This window comes from Moschus berezovskii, chromosome 6, assembly GCF_049115385.1.
Source record: "Moschus berezovskii isolate FMDL1 chromosome 6, NW_MosBer_1.0, whole genome shotgun sequence".
NCBI lineage: Eukaryota > Metazoa > Chordata > Mammalia > Artiodactyla > Moschidae > Moschus > Moschus berezovskii.
This window is the reverse complement of record NC_142465.1, coordinates 41012835-41035054: the sequence shown is the minus strand read 5'-3', so window position 1 is coordinate 41035054 and position 22220 is coordinate 41012835. Positions and strand designations below refer to the sequence as shown.

Below are 22220 nucleotides of genomic sequence, written 5' to 3'. Positions count from 1 at the left end.
TTTGGCTACCTCATGCAACAAGTTGACTCACTGGAAAAGACGCTGATGCTGGGAAGGATTGGGGGCGGGAGGAGACGGGGATGACAGAGAATGAGATGGCTGGATGGCATCACCGACTCGATGGACATGAGTTTGAGTGAACTCCGGGAGTTGGTGATGGACAGGGAGGCCTGGCGTGCTGTGATTCATGGGGTCTCAAAGAGTCGGACACGACTGAGCGACTGAACTGAACTTAACTGAATATTAATTCGTTTTACATATAATTTATATTTATTTATAAATACACTTATGAATTTACCTGATTTGTTTCTCTTTTATTTGAAACTTTTAAAGTTTTAACTTTTGCCTTAAAGCTAGATATTAAAGACGAAATTGAAGATGAAGAAAAGACAATTGAAGATTATATTGATAAGAAGATGAATGACATTGATTTCACTTCCATTGAAACTATGTACTCTGTTGCCAGTCAGTGTCTTCATGAAAAGAAAAATAAGAGGCCAGACATTAAGAAGGTATTCATTTTTACATGTATTTAAAAAGTGAAGGAGGTGGGGTTTTTCATTTTTTTCCCACATGTACATTTCCAATCAATTATTTAATGCATTTGTTTTCTCTTTCTTTATAAAAGGTTCAACAGCTGCTAGAAGAAATGACAGTTTCTTAAAAATTTACTGGAATAGACTCTTGGATTTTTAAATACAGCTATCTAAGTCATTTTTTAAACTATTTTTTTTTGTAAATATTCTTTATCTTTTATAAGGCGACATGGTGAAATGTAGTGGTTATTAAAGCTTATGTAGAACTCACAATATAGAGAACAAACAATAGTCGAACCACTGTTGCAACACTTAACCCAGCTTTCTTAGAGTCACTCTGAGTTCTTACAGTAATCCCTGAGCTATCTCCTCGGAACCTCAGCAAACACAATTTGAAAACTCAGAATTAGCTAAACAAAGGATGGGACTAAAGGGTGAAAAGACCCTGAGCGGAAGCCTGACTCTACTACTAATTTTCTGTAAAGATTTGGGAAATGTCTTAGCTGCTTTGAGCCTTATTTGTTTCACCTGTCCTGTTGGAGTAATATCTACTGTGCCTCTCTGGCAGGTAGTCATGATGCAGATTATGTACAAGCACTTTGTAACTTGTAAAGGGATATAAAATTTAATGTGTGTATAAATAATTATAAAATCCTGTTACAGTTTTCATTTGTTTATAGGGTCATGTTCACAGTGTGCTATTAGCAGTCATTCACCATAAGCCAGTTATGCCCTGATGGTCCTCCCGTGATGATGTGGCCATTATTAGATTATGTTATGTGGCAAATTTGAAAGTGTTTTGAGATGCAGTTAAGGTCCCTCATCTGCTGACTTTGAGTATCAATAAGAAGATGCTGTTTTGGGGGCCTGACCTAATAAGGTAAGCTCTTACAAGAAGTCTGAGCGATCCTCCTGTGGACCTTGAAGTAAGCTACCATGTTATAAGAAGGCCACATTGGCTATAATCTACAGGTAGCCTCTGGGAGGCGAGCACTACCTTCCAGCTATCAGTCAGCAAGAAAAATCTGGAACCTTGCTTGTGTAACACCAAGAAACTCAATTTTCCAAAAACCTGAATTAGTTTAGAAGAGTACTTCAAATTTCAGATAATACCATAGCCCCTGCTGACACCTAAATTTCAGCCTTGTGAGACCCTCAGTAGTAAACAAGGATTTCTGTGCCTGGACTTGTGACATACAAAATTGTGAGATAATAAATGAGTTGCTATAAGCTACCACGTCTGTGATATTTTTTTATGCAGCAGTAGAAAATGAATGTAGATATTCCCATGATTCTCCCATGGGAACATTCCACCATATTCATAGGTTATATCCACAATACCAGGTATCTGTAATTATTCAGTCAATAATCTTGTTATCATTAGTTCTTTCATTAACCTTCTCAAAAGAAGAATGGGCGGAGTGAGCTATAGTAGAAGATGATTGTCCTCTGTATTATTTAGACTTTCCTAAATGCTTTCTTGGGAAACAAAGATAGTACACTTTTCAAGTCACCTTTATAAACTAAGCAGTTAAGTAAAAAGAAATGTTTGCTAGTGGAAAAGGAAAATAAGTAAAATCACTTGATAACAGTCTCGCTAGTAACCCACATAATTTGAGGTACAGTATGGCTTATAACTGAAAATTAAGCTGTTTGAAAATATAATGAGAATTTATTTCTTGAAATAAATAGGTAAATGAGGAGCCAGGTTTCAAATCCACTCTCATATTTAAGTCTATGCTCTTAACCCCTCAGCCTTCTCTCTTTCTCCTCACCCTTCCCCCACCTCTCAACTAACTTATCCTATGGTTATTGGGATCCCAATGGTGCAGTCAGTTTCCTACTAACTATACAGATGCTTTCTTACATTGATTTTTTTCATGATTACTTTTTTACACAATTGAGTCTATTCTTAACTGAATTAGTTGGTCATCTTTTGTTGGTAACGTTAATTTTTATTCATGTCATCATACCAAGCTGGCTTGGTATCATTTTAGATAATATCTTCCCTAACATCATGCTGCTATGCAACAGTCTCATTTGGCCTTTGTCTAACTGCTTCATGCACTCTTTAGTGGATTTTCATCTGTATTTTTGACAGTTTATGGGTAAACAAAGATGTAAAAGAGACAGGATGTGTCTGAGTTTATTTATCCTGCCTTTGGCAAAGGAGTCTTTGTCTGCAAAATGAAAGTGATTAGAAAGCAAAAATAGGATTAAAAAAAAAAAAGATGCCCACAGTATAGATGTAGCAAGCTCTCGTGTTGTATGCAGTTGAGATTTCTTGCACCATTGGAACCTTAATGACTGTGAGATGGGTTGTTTGAGAGGTGGGGGAGGGGTGAGAAGGAAAGACAGAAAATGATGCTCTACCCTTCAGTTTCACCCTAAAGAAATTGTCCATTAAACCTGGGATCTGGGTTGTTTGCTAACCACCTCTCCAAAGCATGCATTTGCTCAGGAAATGGGCTTTCAGAGAGAAGAAAAGGATGTGTGTTATTAGCTAAGACCCTATCCCTCCTCAGGGGAAGAGCCAAAAGGCAGCAGAAGTGATGATCTTAGTTCCATAAGACTGCACAGGAACTAAGTGCAATCTAACCTAATCTGCTCCATCACACTCAATCTCTTAAATTGGCTTCCTCCACTGTGTTCTCTGAGAGCTCTCACGTGACAGGTTACCTTCCCTTTACCCTCTTTATCAGTCAGAAATAATTTCATAAGCATCTACTCTGTACTCAGCATTTCCTTTTATACAAGCCAGTTGCCTGATGTGGCTTGGCTGATGTTTCAGGAAGTTTTCTTTGTTGCTGAAACTGTGCTTAATGCTCTCCGTATCCAGAACAGTCTTACAAGAGTCTATTAACTGTGATTTACAAAAGAAAAAGCAGACAGAGACAGGAGAAATGACTTGTTAAAAAACACATAGCTAATCAAGGGGCAGAGCGGGGATGCTCACCCCACTGCCTCAAATTCTAAAGCCTATACATTTTATGACTATCTAATAGCAGAAAAGTGAATAGAAACTCCTCCACCATTGCTTCTCATGAACAAAGTGGATTCTGTTGAGGAAAGGTAAATAAGAAAATTGCTTGGTCAGATAAAAATGAATGTCACTGCTTGGTTAAATAAAAACAAATGTTATTACTAATCCGGTGAGCAGGATCTCCAATGCTGCTGGGGAACAAAAAGCCAGGAAATCATTTATTTTCAGAAAAACACTAATTACACAGATATAAATTCTTCTGAGTAAAAATGCCAAGAACACTAGTGTCGTCTTCAGCTTAAATATGCCTTCTCCAGTTTGGCTGGCGTTGAAATATTAGAATTTGATCTTCATTCCTCCAGAAAAAAAAAAGCATATGTAAGCATGTATATAGTTGTTATGGACTGTGTCCAAACTATATTAAAAATTTTAAAATGAGTAACCCATTTCACTGATTTTTAAAATTTCACAATATAATTTGGTAAATATTTCTATTCCATTAAATGGAAATAATTAGATAGGCTTTTCTCTCAGGATAAGACTGTATCTTAACTATTTTGAAAGCAGCAGTATAGTAAATTCAAGACTCCAAAGCAAGATTCCGTGCTGTTTCATGCCCGATGGTTATGTGCTGCATGGTGGACCCCGGAGTTTGTGTGACTCTTAGCTCTGGGAATGAATGACAGAGAGGTTGCTCTCAACTCAGAGCTGAACAGGACTTGACTAAAGTTCTGAGAAGTATAATGTAATGTACAAGCTCTTTTCATTGTTTCCTCAAGGCATAATTTAATGGCCTGTGGAGAAGGCAATGGCAAGCCACTCCAGTACTATTGCCTAGGAAATCCCATGGATGGAGGAGCCTGGTAGGCTGCAGTCCATGGGATCGCTATGGGTCAGACATGACTGAGCGACTTCACTTTCCCTTTTCACTTTCACACATTGGAGAAGGAAATGGCAACCCACTCCAGTGTTCTTGCCTGGAGAATCCCAGGGACGGGGGAGCCTGGTGGGCTGCCATCTGTGGGGTCGCACAGAGTTGGACACGACTGAAGAGACTTAGCAGCAGCAGCAGCAGTGACATCTAGTTGAAGCATTTTCTTAACTGCCTTTGAAATATGCTTCCCCCTAATCTTTTATAGAAACAGAAAAAATCAGAGAGATTTTTGAAAAAACTGTTTGGTGGAAACTTTGATGTGAACTTTTCATGTTGCTTCCAACAACTGATTGTGCAAACCAATAAGTAATGAGAGCAGGGTTGACAACCAGTGGCCTGCCCCATTAACAGAAAGAAAAATTGCTTTTTTCCTGTATTTTTGACCCATTGAATTTTGCCAACTAGCCAACTAAATTTTTAATTCTAAATTTCTCTAGGTTCTAAGAGAAACAAGCAGATAATAGAAAAAAATAGTCAATGTTTTTCTTTACTTTTCCTGACATATAATTAAGACAGATTTAAGACTTTCTAAAGTATTTACTGGGCTTCCCTGGTGGCTCAGTTGGTAAAATCTACCTACAATGTCGGAGACCTGGGTTCAATCCCTGGGTTGGGAAGATCCCCTGGAGGAGGGCCTGGCAACCTCCACCAAGCAGTATTCTTGCCTGAAGAATCCCCATGGACAGAGGAGCCTGGCAGACTGTAGTCCATTGGGTCCCAAAGAGTCAGTTGGTAAAATCTACCTGCAATGACTCTTGAGAGTCCCTTGGACTGCAAGGAGATCCAACCAGTTCATTCTAAAGGAGATCAATCCTGGGTGTTCATTGGAAGGACTGATGCTAAAGCTGAAACTCCAATACTTTGGCCACCTCATGTGACAAGTTGACTCACTGGAAAAGACTCTGATGCTGGGAAGGATTGGGGGCGGGAGGAGAAGGGGACGACAGAGAATGAGATGGCTGGATGGCATCACCGACTTGATGGACATGAGTTTGAGTGAACTCCGGGAGTTGGTGATGGACAGGGAGGCCTGGCGTGCTGTGATTCATGGGGTCACAAAGAGTCGGACACGACTAAGCGATTGAACTGAACTGAACTGAACCTGCAATGTGGGAGATCTGGGTTCAATCCCTGGGTTGGGAAGATCCCCTGGAGGAGGGCATGGCAACACACACCAGGCAGTATTCTTGCCTGGAGAATCCCCATGGACAGAGGAGCCTGGCAAACTGTAGTCCATTGGGTCCCAAAGAGTCAGACACAACTGAGTGACTAAGCAAACACAAAGCATTTATTCTGTTCACCTTTTGGTTCTGTAGCTATATAAAATGACTATAGGTCCCAGCTATCTAACTAATTCCTTTTTTAACTTTCAAAATAAGCATCAGTTCAGTTCAGTTGCTCAGTCGTGTCTAACTCTTTGCAACCCCACAGACTGCAGCACGCCAGACTTCCCTGTCCATCATCAACTCCTGGAGCTTATTCAAATTCATGTCCATTGAGTCAATGATACCATCCAACCATCTCATCCTCTGTCATCCCCTTCTCCTTCTGCCCTCAATCTTTCCCAGCATCAGGGTCTTTTCCAATGAGTCAGTTCTTCACATCAGGTGGCCAAAGTATTGGAGTTTCAGCTTCAGCATCAGTTCTTCCAATGAATATTCAGGACTGATCTTTAGGATGGACTGGTTGGATCTCCTTGCAGTCCAAGGGACTCTCAAGAGTCTTCAACACCACAGTTCAAGAGCATCAATTCTTTGGTGCTCAGCTTTCTTCTCAGTCCAACTCTCACATCCATACATGACTACAGGAAAAATCATAGCCTTAACTAGACACACCTTTGTTGCCAAAGTAGTGTCTCTGCTTTTGAATATGCTGTCTAGGTTGGTCATAGCTTTTCTTCCAAGGAGGAAGCGTCTTTTAATTTCATGGCTACAGTCACCATCAGCAGTGATTTTGAAGCCCAAGAAAATAAAGTCTTTCACTTTGTTTCCCCATCTATTTGCCATGAAGCAATGGGTCTGATGGCATGATCTTAGTTTTCTGAATGTAGTTTTATGCCAACTTAAATAAGCAACAAAATAAGCATATATTCTATCTTTTTTCCAACTTTATGGCAATATAGTTGAAAAAATTGTGTATACTTAAGGTGTTCAACAATATGCTTTGATATACAGCCCTCAGTATCCCCAAGGCATTGGTCCCATGACCCCGTGGATATCAAAATCCATAGATTCCCAAGTCCTTTGTATAAAATGACATAGTATTTGCATATAACCTATGTACATCCTCCTGTATATGTTAAATTATCTTTAGATTATTTATAACATCTAGTACAATGTAATGGAGAAGGCAATGGCAAGCCACTCCAGTACTCTTGCCTAGAAAATCCCATGGATGGAAGAGCCTGGTAGGCTGCAGTCCATGGGGTCACTATGGGTCAGACACAACTGAGCAACTTCACTTTCACTTTTCACTTTCACACATTGGAGAAGGAAATGGCAACCCACTCCAGTGTTCTTGCCTGGAGAATCCCAGGGACGGGGGAGTCTGGTGTGCTTCCGTCTATGGGGTCGCACAGAGTCGGACACGAATGAAGTGACTTAGCAGCAGCAGAAGTACAATGTAAACATGATATAAATAGTTGTAAATACAATGTCAATAGGTAGGTAGTTGCCAATGTGGCAAATTCATTTTGCTTTTTTGACCCTTCTGGAATTTTTTTTCCCAAATATTTTCACTTCATAGATGCAGAACCCATGGGTAGAGGGGCCCAACTGTTCATTGTGAAATGATAACCACAGTCAAGCTAATTAACACATTTTCCACCTCACATGGTAACCTTTTTAGTTATTTTGGTGTGGTGAGAATACTTCAGATCTAATATTTTAGCAAATTTCAGTCGGACACGACTGAGCGACTGAACTGAACTGAATGCAGTATTACTAACATTAATCACCATGCTGTACTTTAGAGCCCCCAGACTTACTTATTTTATAACCAAAATTTTAACCCTTTGACCAACCTCTCCCCATACTCCTTCTAAAGTTTGTGCTATCCCACTGTAAGAATGGACACAGGTAGTACTGGCTTTTTAATCACTCAAATTCTAGTCTCAAAAATAGACAATGTGGAGGCAACCGTAATGAATCTCCAAAATTAATGCTCAGATGAAATTAGGAAAAATATGAAATATTCTCACCTAAAAAATCATTAAATTCAACAAGTATTGATTGTTTTCTGTGGTACAGGCACTTTAAAAAGCAATGTATATATCCAAAGTCCTTGTGCTAAAGAGAAATTCTCTGTTCAGATAATGATAACATACAAGTAAATAAAAGAGCATCAGGTAATGAGAACTGTTAAGAAAACATTAACACTGTGTTGTCATAGATTCCCTTCACAAGGAACATTTAACAACACCCAAACTCAAAAAAAGGAAAGGAGGCTACCAGTGTAAGTCTCAGAAGTTACTAGAATGTACTGCAACTTTTTAATTTATTTATTTTAATTGGAGGCTAATTACTTTACAGTATTGTATTGGTTTTGCCATCAGTTCAGTTCAGTCGCTCAGTTGTGTCCGACTCTCTGCGACCCCATTAATCACAGCACGCCAGGCCTCCCTGTCCATCACCAACTCCCGGAGTTCACTCTAACTCATGTCCATCAAGTCGGTGATGCCATCCAGCCATCTCATTCTCTGTCGTCCCCTTCTCCTCCTGCCCCCAACCTTTCCCCGCTCAGAGTCTTTTCCAGTGAGTCAACTCGTCGCATGAGGTGGCCAAAGTATTGGAGTTTCAGCTTTAGCATCAGTCCTTCCAATAAACACCCAGGATTGATCTCCTCTAGAATGGACTGGTTGGATCTCCTTGCAGTACAAGGGACCCTCAAGAGTCTTCTCCAGCACCACAGTTCAAAAGCATCAACTCTTCGGTGATCAGCTTTCTTCACAGTCCAACTCTCACATCCATACATGACCACGGGAAAAATCATAGCCTGGACTAGAAGGACCTTGGTTGGCAAAGTAATGTCTCTGCTTTTTAATATATTATCAAGGTTGGTCATAACTTTCCTTCCAAGGAGTAAGCATCTTTTAATTTCATGGCTGCAATCAGCATCCGCAGTGACTTTGGAGCCCAAAAAAATAAAGTCTGACACTGTTTCCACTGTTTTCCCATCTATTTCCCATGAAGTAATGGGACCAGATGCCATGATCTTTGTTTTCTGAATGTTGAGCTTCAAGCCAACCTTTTCACTCTTCTCTTTCACTTTCATCAAGAGGTTTTTGAGTTCCTCTTCACTTTCTGCCATAAAGGTAGTGTCATCTGCATATCTGAGGTTATTGATATTTCTCCCAGCAATCTTGATTCCAGCTTGTGCTTCTTCCAGCCCAGCGTTCCTCATGATGTACTCTGCATATAAGTTAAATAAGCAAGGTGACAATATACAGCCTTGACGTACTCCTTTACCTATTTGGAACCAGTCTGTTGTTCCATGTACAGTTCTGACTGTTGCTTCCTGACATGCATACAGGTTTCTCAAGAGACAGGTCAGGTGGTCTGGTATTCCCATCTCTTTCAGAATTTTCCACAGTTTATTGTGATCCACACAGTCAAAGGCTTTGGCATAGTCAATACAGCAGAAATAGATGTTTTTCTGGAACTCTCTTGCTTTCTCCATGATCCAGCGGATGTTGGCAATTTGATCTCTGGTTCCTCTGCCTTTTCTAAAACCTGTTTGAACATCTGGGAGTTCACGGTTCACATATTGCTGAAGCCTAGCTTGGAGAATTTTGAGCATGACTTTACTAGCATGTGAGATGAGTGCAATTGTGCGGTAGTTTGAGCATTCTTTGGCATTGCCTTTCTTTGGGATTGGAATGAAGACTGACCTTTTCCAGTCCTGTGGCCACTGCTGAGTTTTGCAAATTTGCTGGCACATTGAGTACAGCACTTTCACAGAATCATCTTTCAAGATTTGAAAAAGCTCAACTGGAATTCTATCACCTCCACTAGCTTTGTTCGTAGTGATGCTTTCTAAGCCCCACTTGACTTCACATTTCAAGATGTCTGGCTCTAGGTTAGTTATCATGTTATCGTGACTATCTTGGTCGTGAAGATCTTTTTTGTACAGTTCTTCTGTGTATTCTTGCCACCTCTTCTTAATATCTTCTGCTTCTGTTAGGTCCATACCATTTCTGTCCTTTATCGAGCCCATCTTTGCATGAAATGTTCCCTTGGAAACTCTAATTTTCTTGAAGAGATCTCTTGTTTTTCCTATTCTGTTGTTTTCCTCTATTTCTTTGCATTGATCACTGAGCCATACATTGACATGAATCCATCCTGGGTGTACATGTGTTCCCCATCTTGAAACTGTAACTTTAAAAAAGAAAATAAAAAATCTAAACTGAATCAGTTTTTTGTGTGTGTTACACCGTGATATCAGAGACCTCTGGGTCTCAGTGAGCCAAGAAGACTTTGTTGAACAAAGTTTCTACTACTAATACTATCCTGGGAAAAGGAATACTGTGTTTCAGATTATGTCAGATGTTTTCCTCTACTGGCTATTTATGCATCAAGGTAATTTGGAGAAGATAGTAGTTACGGTCATCTATGCCATCTAGTCCCATCACTTCATGGGAAATAGATGGAGAAACAGTGGAAACAGTGTCAGATTTTATTTTTTGGCGCTCCAAAATCGCTGCGGATGCTGATTGCAGCCATGAAATTAAAAGATGCTTACTCCTTGGAAGGAAAGTTATGACCAACCTAGATAGCATATTAAAAAGCAGAGACATTACTTTGCCAACAAAAGTCCGTCTAGTCCAGGCTATGTTTTTTCCCGTGGTCATGTATGGATGTGAGAGTTGGACTGTGAAGAAAGCTGATCGCCGAAGAATTGATGCTTTTGAACTGTGGTGTTGGAGAAGACTCTTGAGAGTCCTTTGGACTACAAGGAGATCCAACCAGTCCAGTCTAAAGGAGATCAATCCTGGGTGTTCATTGGAAGGACTGATGCTAAAGCTGAAACTCCAATATTTTGGCTACCTCATGCGAAGAGTTGACTCACAGGAAAAGACTGATGCTGGAGGGATTGGGGGTGGGAGGAGAAGGGGACGACAGAGAATGAGATGGCTGGATGGCATCACCGACTCGATGGACATGAGTTTGAGTGAACTCCAGGAGTTGGTGATGGACAGGGAGGCCTGGCGTGCTGTGATTCATGGGTCGCAAAGAGTTGGACACGACTGAGCGACTGAACTGAACTGAACTGAATCTGTTTGCCTCGCACTATGCGTGTGTGCTCAGTTGTTCAGTTATGTTCGAGTCTTTGCAATCCCATGATCTGTAGCCTGCTAGGCTCCTCTGTCTATGGGATTTTCTCAGCAAGAAATACTGAAGTGTATTGTCATTTCCTCCTCCAGGGGACCTTCTTGACCCAGGGATCAAACCCATGTCTCCTGCATTCCTGCACTGGCAGGCGGATTCTTTACCATTGAGCCACCTGGGAATCCTTTGCTTTGCACTAATGCCATGTTTATCTGGCAGCCTTTTTTTTAATTTTTATTTTGTGGTCTGGGTTCACCTTTTGGAAGATAATGTACAGTGACAAAGACTGTTGTAATCTATATATCAGTTTTTACCGTGGGATGTTTTGTTTAATTCTGTTTATTTATTTATTTTGGTTGCACTGGGTCTTTGTTGCTTTGAGCTGCCTTTCTCTAGTTGCAGTGAGCGGGGGCTATTCTTTGTTTTGGTGTGCTGGCTTCTCAGTGCGGTGGCTTCTCTTATTGCAGAGCACAGGCTCTAAGCACACGGGCTTCAGTAGTTGCAGCATGTGGGTTCAGTATTTGTGGAACACAAGCTTAGTTGGTCTGCAGCACGTGGAATCTTCCGGGAACTGGGATCAAACCCGTGTCCCCTGCATTGGCAAATGGATTCCTATCTATTGTGCCACCAGGGATGTCCAGAATGTAATTTTATGATTGGGAATATCCTATTCTGGTTTAAAATGAAGTATTTTGAAAATTTAGGTAGTATGAATTAAATCTTCAGAGACTGATCATCTCAGGCTGTTCCACAATACTGATGTCTAAACTCTAGATTGTGACAGGCCCCTTCTTCTGCTACAGTCATTCTAACAGCCAGATAGTGTCTTTACCTCTTTTAAGAATTAGAAAGGAGCTCACAGTATGGTGGTAATCATTTTGCAATCTGTAAGTGTATCAAATCACCGTGTTCTGCACCTTAAACTTAGGCAATGTTATGTGTCAGTTTCATCTCAGTAAACCTGGAAAATAAAAGAATTAAACGGTTAAATGGAGGCTACATCCTTAGCCCATCCTCTCCTTTATTAAAAGGTGTAAATAATGATAGAACTTTTATTGTCAAGAAATCATATCCCATTATATATTTTAGATAAAGACTAGCATCCTTTATAACCATAACAGAGTTTGACTATTATAAGTTAATGAATATTGACCTTAAAAATATTGACATGCTGACCAGTATCTGTTTAAAAATAATATCACTTCCATTGTTGGCATTCGTTAGTCAAATATTCTTAAATCAATTCATAAGTTAATGAAGGGAACGTGCTATTACTTACTCTGTGAAACATATTAGGAAGCCCTGCCATACCAAGATTATTCTTTTGCCAAGAAAGATTAATAATAGCATCAGCCCTTGAATATTCAGGCCTGGAAAATGGCAAAGGAGCTTTAAAAATTCTTCTCTCCATAAAAATAAAGGCTGGCAAAAATTGTCAGAATTGACTTTTTCAGAACTGGAAATTAATCAAAGGCTTGCAGCAACCCCATGAGCATTTATTCAAGGAAAACAGCTGAATCTCAATAAAGACAACAAACTGTGTGGCATTTTAATTTACCCTACTCCCATCCCCTGATTCCTAGCTCAGCACTAACTTAAAAAAAATAGCCCACATTTTTGGTACCAGAGGGAACAGAACAGAACTGGAGTTCTTCACAGCCTGATTCTGAAAGAACTACAATTGTTTAACCTGTCTGGCGGTTCCCTGGAAGGCTCTATTCAAAGGTTTATCTCTATTCAATGTGACTAAAGCTAACGTTACTAAAAGCTTTTATGTGGAGTCATTGTCAAAACCATTTATTGGGAAATTTATATATCAATTTAGTATATTTTATTTTATTGGAATGTAATTGCTTTACAATGTTGTATTAGTTTCTGCTATACAACATCGTGAATCAACAATATCATATGCCCTGTCTGTTAAGCCTCTCTTCCTCCTTCCCATTCTACCCCTCTAGGTCATCACAGAGCATCAATCTGAGCTCCCTGTACTATACAGCAGTTACAGGGGAGGAAGGGGGTCGGGGATGAATTGAGAGAGTAGCATTGATATACATATATATATACTGGTTCAGTTGCTAAGTCCTGTCTGACTCTTGCGACCCCGTGGACTGTAGCCTGCCAGGCTCCTCTGTCTAAATCGGGTAGCTGGCAAATGTTTTAATCACAGCTGCCTGAAGTGATGAATAACCACTGGTGCAAACAATAGGCTAAAATGCTTGAAAGGAAAAACTGAGGGAGAAGACCTCCATTATGGCTTTGAAAGGTCTTTAACACATTCTTGGGGATGCAGAAAGCCATGCACATGTGTAAAGGTCATGTGTATGCTCAAAAAATCTGTGATGGCCTAAGCTCTAACCTCTGGCTGACCTTCAGGCTCTGGACAAGCAGGAAGTGAAAACTAAAACAGAGTCTAAACTGCCTGGCTGAGTGTGGATGATGTGTCTCAAGGTGCACATGGAGCCTGGGGCAAAAACTGGGGGATTTATTGGTGTCAGACACTAAGCAATCTTTGTCCATTCATCAGCTGATGACTAAGCTGAGTTGAGATTTCTGTGACCACATATCATGAAGACTACAAACTTTGCAAAATTAGCTCATAAAGTCACTAAATAAACAACAACTCAAACAATTAGCAACAACAAACCTTGGGGAGGAGGCAACCTGATGTCCAGAGTTTCCACATTATATTAAATTCCCAGCTTTCAACAAAAATATACTAGACATGCAAAGAAACAGCAAAGTATGTTTCATATCTGGGGAAAAAAGGTCGCTCAAAACTGTACCTAAGGAAGCCTAGATGTTGTGCTTACTAGACAAAGACTTTAAATCAGCTATTTTAAATATGTTCAAGAGCTAAAGGAAACTGTGTATAATGAATTAATTGAGAATGTGAGAACAATGTCCTACCAAATACATGACATCAATGAAGAGATATAAATTATGAAAAGGCAAAGAGAAATCCCAAAGTTGAAAAGTACGATAACTGGAATGACAAATCCATGAGAGGGCCTTACTAGATCTGAGCAGGCAAAAAGCAAAGAATCATCAATCTTGAAGAGAAATCAGTTGAGGAACAGAAAGAAAAAGAATGAAGAAAAATGAGCAGATCCTCAGAAATCTGTGGGGCAGCTTCAAGGTGACCAAAGTATGTATAGTGAGAGTTCCAGAAGGAGAGGTGTGAAAGTGCTAGAAAGAATATCGGAAGAAAAACTGGTTAAAAACTTACTAAACTTGATGAAAAACGTTAGGCCACTCAACCAAGAAAGTAAGAACTGCAAGCAGGATCAACTCAAAGAGATCTTACTCCCAGATACATCATAATAAAGACAATCTTGAGAGCAGCAAGAAGCAAGAGATTTAGCAGATATAAGGGATCCTCAAAAAGATCATTATCTAATTCTTTAGCAGAAAACACAGACATTCAAGGACTGAAAGAGAGTGTCAACCAGTAATTCTAACAAAACAATTCTAAAATATTGAAGAAAATAAGACATTGATAGATAAATGTTGAGAGAATTTATCAGAAGAAAATCTGCCCTTTGAGAAAAGAAGAAATCCTTCAAGCTTAAATGAGAGAATACTAGAGACTAACTATAATCCACAGGAAATAAATAGAAATAAAAACACCAGTAAAGGTATTATACACAAAAATGTAAGAAGCATCACAAATGTATTGTATGTGTGAATAAACCAAATGATGATAAATGTCATAAAGCAGTAATTATAAATCTGTGTTAGCAGACACACAGTGCATAAAGATGTAATTTATATGACAATAATAGTTCAAAGAAGGGGGCTGGTACAGATCTACACAGGAACAAAGTTTCAGTATATTATTGCAATCAGGTTTATATTACTTGAAACTAGATTTTTGTGTAAATTAAGATGTTAATTGTAATCCCCAGGATACCACTAAGAGAATAACTTTAAAAATATGCTAAAAGAAATGACAAGGAAATTAAAATATTATCCGGGATATACATAAATATGTGTGTGTATATATATAGTCCTTCAGTTCCTCCACTAATGCTTTTGTGTTAAATATATATTTATATATAGAATAATATGTATTATATAGTAATACCCCACGTCCAATAGGTGGTGGCTGTGCGGGCACAGGAGGGCCGAGAGGAGCTACTCCACGTTCAAGGTCAGGAGGGGCGGTCTTGAGGAAATATCCCTTGTCCAAGGTAAGGTGCAGCGGCTGCGCTTTGCTGGAGCAGCTGTGAAGAGATATCCCATGACCAAGGTAAGAGAAACCCAAATAAGACGGTAGGTATTGCGAGGGGGCATCAGGGGGCAGACACACTGAAATCATAATCACAGGAAACTAGTTGATCTGATCACATGGACCACAGCCGAATGTGGTCCACTGGAGAAGGGAATGGCAAACCACTTCAGTATACTTGCCTTGAGAACCCCATGAACAGTATCAAAAGGCAAAATGATAGGATATTGAATCAGGAATTACCCAGGTCGATAGGTGCTCAGCATGCTACTGAAGATCAGTGGAGAAATAACTCTAGAAGGAATGAAGAGATGGAGACAAAGCAAAACCAATACCCAGTTGTGAATGTGAAGCAAGGTCCTATGCTGTAAAGAGGAACTAGGAATGTTAGGTCCATGAATCAAGGCAAATTGGAAGTGGTCAAACAGGAGACGGCAAGAGTGAACGTTGACATTCTAGGAATCAGTGAACTACAATGGATTGGAATGGGTGAATTTAACTCAGATGACCTTTATATCTACTACTGCGGGCAGGAATCCCTTGGAAGAAATGGAGTAGCCATTATGGTCAACAAAAGAGTCCAAAATGCAGTACTTGGATGCAATATTAAAAATGACAAAATTATTTCTGTTCGTTTCCAAGGCAAGCCATTCAATATTACAGTAATCCAGGCCTATCCCAGTAATGCTGAAGAAGACAAAGTTGAACGGTTCTATGAAGACCTACAAGACCTTTTAGAACTAACTCCCAAAAAAGATGTCCTTTTCATTATAGGGGACAGGAATGCAAAAGTAGGAAGTCAAGAAACACCTGGAATAACAGGCAAATTTGGCCTTGGAGCACGGAATGAAGCAGGGCAAAGGCTAATAGAGTTTTGCCAAGAGTATGCACTGGTCATAGCAAACATACTCTTCCAACAACACAAGATAAGACTCTAGACATGGACATCAGCAGATGGTCAACACCGAAATCAGATTGATTATATTCTTTGCAGCCAAAGATGGAGAAGCTCTATACAGTTAGCAAAAACAAGACCAGGAGCTGACTGTGGCTCAGATCATGAACTCCTTATTGCCAAATTCAGACTGAAATTGAAGAAACTAGGGAAAAACACTAGACCATTCAGATATGACCTAAATCAAATCCCTTATGATTATACAGTGGAAGTGAGAAATAGATTTAAGGGACTATATCTGATAGATAGAGTGCCTGATGAACTCTGGACGGAGGTTCGTGACATTGTACAGGAGACAGGGACCAAGACCATCCCCATGGAAAAGAAATGCAAAAAAGCAAAATGGCTGTCTGAGGAGGCCTTACAAATAGCTGTGAAAAGAAGAGAAGCTAAAAGCAAAGGGGAAAAGGAAAGATATAAGCATCTGAATGCAGAGTTTCAAAGAATAGAAAGGAGAGATAAGAAAGCCTTCCTCAGTGATCAATGCAAAGAAATAGAGGAAAACAACAGAATAGGAACAACAAGAGACCTCTTCAAGAAAATTAGAGATTCCAAGGGAACATTTCATGCAAAGATGGGCTCGATAAAGGACAGAAATGGTATGGACCTAACAGAAGCAGAAGATATTAAGAAGAGGTGGCAAGAATACACAGAAGAACTGTACAAAAAAGATCTTCATGACCAAGATAGTCACAATAACGTGATCACTGACCTAGAGCCAGACATCTTGAAATGTGAAGTCAAGTGGGCCTTAGAAAGCATCACTACGAACAAAGCTAGTGGAGGTGATGGAATTCCAGTTGAGCTACTTCAAATCTTGAAAGATGATGCTGTGAAAGTGCTGCACTCAATATGCCAGCAGATTTGCAAAACTCAGCAGTGGCCACAGGACTGGAAAAGGTCAGTCTTCATTCCAATCCCAAAGAAAGGCAATGCCAAAGAATGCTCAAACAACTGCACAATTGCACTCATCTCACACGCTAGTAAAGTCAGGCTCAACATCTCCAAGCCAGGCTTCAGCAATATGTGAACCGTGAACTCCCAGATGTTCAAGCAGGTTTTAGAAAAGGCAGAGGCACCAGAGATCAAATTGCCAACATCTGCTGGATCGTGGAGAAAGCAAGAGAGTTCCAGAAAAACATCTATTTCTGCTGTATTGACTATGCCAAAGACTTTGAATGTGTGGATCACAATAAACTGTGGAACATTCTGAAAGAGATGGGAATACCAGACCACCTGACTGCCTCTTGAGGAACCTGTATGCAGGTCAGGAAGCAACAGTCAGAACTGGACATGGAACAACAGACTGGTTCCCATAGGAAAAGGAGTACGTCAAGGCTGTATATTGTCACCCTGCTTATTTAACTTATATGCAGAGTACATCATGAGGAACGCTGGGCTGGAAGAAGCACAAGCTGGAATCAAGATTGCTGGGAGAAATATCAATAACCTCAGATATGCAGATGACACCACCCTTATGGCAGAAAGTGAAGAGGAACTCAAAAGCCTCTAGATGAAAGTGAAAGAGGAGAGTGAAAAGGTTGGCTTGAAGCTCAACATTCAGAAAACAATGATCATGGCATCTGGTCCCATCACTTCATGGGAAATAGATGGGAAAACAGTGGAAACAGTGTCAGACTTTATTTTTCTGGGCTCCAAAATCACTGCGGATGCTGAATGCAACCATGAAATTAAAAGACGCTTCCTCCTTGCAAGGAAAGTTATGACCAACCTAGATAGTATATTAAAAAGGAGAGACATTACTTTGCCAACCAAGGTCCGTCTAGTCAAGGCTATGATTTTTCCCGTGGTCATGTATGGATGTGAGAGTTGGACTGTGGAGAAAGCTGATCACCGAAGAATTGATGCTTTTGAACTGTGGTGCTGGAGAAGACTCTTGAGAGTCCCTTGGACTGCAAGGAGATCCAACCAGTCCATTCTAAAGGAGATCAGTCCTGGGTGTTCATTGGAAGGACTGATGCTAAAGCTGAAACTCCAATACTTTGGCCACCTCATGCGAAGAATTGACTCACTGGAAAAGACTCTGATGCTGGGAGGGATTGGGGGCACGAGGAGAAGGGGATGACAGAGAATGAGATGGCTGGATGGCATCACTGACTCGATGGAGGTGAGTTTGAGTGAACTCTGGGAGTTGGTGATGGACAGGGAGGCCTGGCGTGCTGTGATTCATGGGGTCACAAAGAGTCGGACACGACTGAGCAACTGAACTGAACTGAATATTTATACTACATTGATATATAATAGTCAAAATAAATATATATTATCCCTAATAATATATTATAATACATAGTAAGTATATGCTGTCCGGGTGTCTCAGTGATAAACAATCTGCCTGTCAGTGCAGGAGACTTGGGTTTGATCTCTGGTTGGGAAGATCCCCTGGAAAAGAAAATGGCAACCCACTCCAGTATCCTTGCCTGGAAAATCTCATGGACAGAGAAGTCTGGTGGGGTCGCAAAGAGTCAGGCACAACTGAGCAACTTCACTTTCACTTGAGCAACTAAACAACAACAGCAATCCTCATAACAATCCTATGAATTTGATAATATTATCCACATTTTATAAATGAGGGAATTGAAGTAAAGTAACTTGCCCAATATTACACAGCTAATAAATTTCAGAGCTGGAATTTTAACTCAGACATCTGACATCGGTCTGTGCACTTTACTATGCTGTCCCTCATCATATTGATCATAATCATCTTCCCTGTCATTTGTTGAGAGCTAACTGTTGTGCCAACATCTGTTGGATCATCAAAAACCCAGAGTTCCAGAAAATAATCCATTTCTGCTTTAATGACTATGCCAAATCGTTTGACTGTGTGGATCACAACAAACTGTGGAAAATTCTTAAAGAGATGGGAATACCAGACCACCCGACCTGCCTCCTGAGAAATCTGTATTCAGGTCAGGAAGCAATGGTTAGAACTGGACATGGAACAACAGACTGGTTCCAAATAGGGAAAGGAGTATATCAAGGCTATATATTGCCACCCTGCTTATTTAACTTATATGCAGAGTACATCATGCTAAATGCTGGGCTGGATGAAGCACCAACTGGAATCAAGATTTCTGGGAGAAATATCAATAACCTCAGATATGCAGATGATACCACCCTCATGGCAGAAAGTGAAGAAGAACTCAAAAGCCTCTTGATGAAAGTGAAAGAGGAGAGTGAACAAGTTGGCTTAAAACTCAACATTCAGAAAACTAAGATCATGGCATCTGGTCCCATCACTTCATGGGAAATAGATGGGAAAACAGTGGAAACAGTGTCAGACTTTATTTTTTTGGGCTCCAAAATCACTGCAGATGCTGATTGCAGCCATGAAATTAAAAGATGCTTACTCCTTGGAAGGAAAGTTATGACCAACCCAGACAGCATATTAAAAAGCAGAGACATTACTTTGTCAACAAACGTCTGTCTAGTCAAAGCTATGGTTTTTCTAGTAGTCATGTATGGATGTGAGAGTTGGACTATAAAGACAGCTGAGCTCTGAAGATGCTTTTGAACTGTGGTGTTGGAGCAGACTCTTGAGAGTCCCTTGGACTGCAAGGAGATCCAACCAGTCCATCCTAAAGGAAATCAGTCCTGAATATTCATTGGAAGGACTAATGATGAAGCTCCAACATTTTGGCCACCTGATGCAAAGAACTGACTCATTGGAAAAGACCCTGATGCTGGGAAAGATTGAAAGCAGGAGGAGAAGGGGATGACAGAGGATGAGATGGTTGGATGGCATTACCAACGCGATGGACATGAGTTTGAGTAAACTCCAGGAGTTTTTGATGGACAGGGAGGCTTGGCATGCTGCAGTCCATGGGGCCAAGTATTAGCTCTATAGCAGGATCACATTTAATAGCTCTATAATGTAGGTCCTATTTTTTTTTCCTTATTGAGAAAAGTGATGCCCCCAAGTTTAAGTAATTTCTCAGTCATTTTCATTGTGTTAGACAGCAATTCTCCACTGTTCACTAGACCCACATCCTCTGCAATATACTTCTGTAATTCTTCCCATCAAGAGGTAAATTTCATATCTCCGGTCCTCAGATTCAGAATGGTCTTGTAACTTGCTGTGGCCAATAGACTGTAGACAAAGTGATGTATCTGTTCCAATCCTGGGTCTCCAGAGCCCCTGTGCACTACTCTTCTCTGTCTCTTGAATCATTGTCCACTGCCACGAGAACATGCTAGGGCTAACAGGCTGCTGCTGAGACCGTACTGAGCAAAGACATCTCAGATGACATCATTCTAGACCAGCCAACCTGCCAGCAGACCACAGATGTGAGAGGGGTCAGCCAACCAGGAGACTTGTGGAAAATAATTGCTATTTTAAACCACTACATCTGGGGGTAGTTGTAGCTACCATTCTTATGGTAGCAATACATAACTGATGCAGTCATGTAGGCAGGATGTGACAGCATCTCTCTCACACACAGATACACACACACACACAGACATGACCCGTGTGCTCTGATCCATGCAGCTTCATAATAGGAGACTAAGAAATTAAGTTAACCCCACGTCCATTCATGAAGCCATGAATGTGGAGGGGGCACAAGGAGACCCCCTGCCCTAGCACCAGACTTGGTCGAGTAGGAGGGAACATAGGGGAGGGGCCTCAGAGAACTTTCCAGCTTCTTCAAACTAAGAGACATCTCTGTTGCCCCATCTGTTCCTTTCTCAAGAGATCCACCCCCTCAGCCTGTCCCTCCTTCCTTCCCCTCTCCCTCACCCAGACCTGGCAGAGACTTCAAACCTCTTCCTCTTTCACTTCCTTTGCTGGTGCGGGTGCTATTTGTATGTGGAGAGTAGATCTTTGAAGTTCCTGTTCTTTTCCTTCCCAAATCTCTAGAAGTGGAAAGGTGGAAGAGATACCAGTTAACAGATTTTAAAAATACAAATAAAAGGTTTATAAGACACTACAGTCTTGACTGAATTCTAGCAAACACAGATGTAATGGAGCAGCACTAGCTGTTTAGTAGAAATTGGTCTTTGGTCTGCACAGAACAGTCCACTCAGGAATGGGTCAATACTGGAGTTTCTTGGGATAGAAACTATGGTCTTCTGAAGACAAGAGGCTGGGTAAGTGCTAGTGACATTTGCCCTGCCCAGAAATACAGCAATGGAGGCCAGTGCCATTGTGCTGAACCTATCACTGCTTCAATGTGCTTTTTTCCACACTGTCCAAGGAAAGGTAAAATCTCATTTATTCAACAAATGAAGTATCCACTATGTCCTAGACACTGTTCCAGATGCTGAGGATGTATCAGTGTAAAAGCCATCAGGCTTGTATTTTAGTCGAGACAAGCAACATAGATACATATTTCTTAAGTGCTTTGAGGAAAAATAAAGCACGATTAAGGTGTGAGGACAGGAAGTACAATCAGACTTGGGAGGTCAGGGAAGTCCTTTCTAGGCAGGTGACACTTGAGCAGAGGCCTGCATTAAATGAGGGCGGAAGGCACGTAGGTACTGGGAGAGAGAGGGTGAGGAGCAGCAGTCTTCCTGAGGCAGCAGCCACGTGCCTGGTCCTTCAGAGGTCCTGCCAGCAGCTGAGCCAACCGGACTGATCAAGGGATGTGGAGAGAGCCATGGGCCAATTATCACCATTAATCATAACCACTATAGACCAATAGGTAGGAATAGTTTGTGGATGAATGGAGGTAAACATTCAATTTATATCATTTAAGGCAAACTGTATGCCATTCATGGTTACCCATGAATCATTTGTGGAACTGTGATTCCTGGACCCACCTACTCTTTATCAAAATCTCTGGAGAGGAAGCCCTAGAATCACTGTTTAAAAAAAACAAAAACCCCTCCAATCTTTCTAACATATGATCATATATGCAAAGAAAACACGTGAAAGGATGTATATACCAAACTACAGTATAGGAACCTCAGGCAGAAATGCCTTAAAGAATTTAACTTCTTAAAATTGTCCTCAAAATTAGCCCTTTCAATGAAATTCTGTCTTGGTAAAACTGCTACCAGAGACATCCAGTTTGTAATATATCCCTAATAAAAAGGATCAATTCGATCCTTTATTGCAAACCAGATGCACTCACTATTTGTTGGATGAATGTCTCTTCACAGCTTACTGTCAAGTCTGTTGGTCACCCTACTCTACTGGGTTGCTGCTATCACAGTAGAAACTAACTAATAATGGCATTTCATTACTGCTGCAATAGTGGGAAAGTGCTCATATATTAAGCACTCTATTGATACAAC

At 40.5% G+C, this 22220-nt stretch overlaps 1 protein-coding gene across 4 annotated transcripts in view; it reads left to right on the top strand.

Annotated features, from left to right (window-relative positions):
• IRAK4 (interleukin 1 receptor associated kinase 4) overlaps positions 1 to 1190 on the top strand; it is a 28383-nt gene extending 27193 nt beyond the window's left edge. For all 4 annotated transcript variants that reach the window (XM_055395605.2, XM_055395604.2, XM_055395609.2 and 1 more), the window contains 2 exons: positions 354 to 512; positions 629 to 1190. In XM_055395605.2, the coding sequence (XP_055251580.1) occupies positions 354 to 512; positions 629 to 664 (195 nt within the window). In that variant the 3' untranslated portion in view covers positions 665 to 1190. The remainder of the gene's footprint in view (positions 1 to 353; positions 513 to 628) is intronic.
• Positions 1191 to 22220: the final 21030 nt, after the last annotated feature.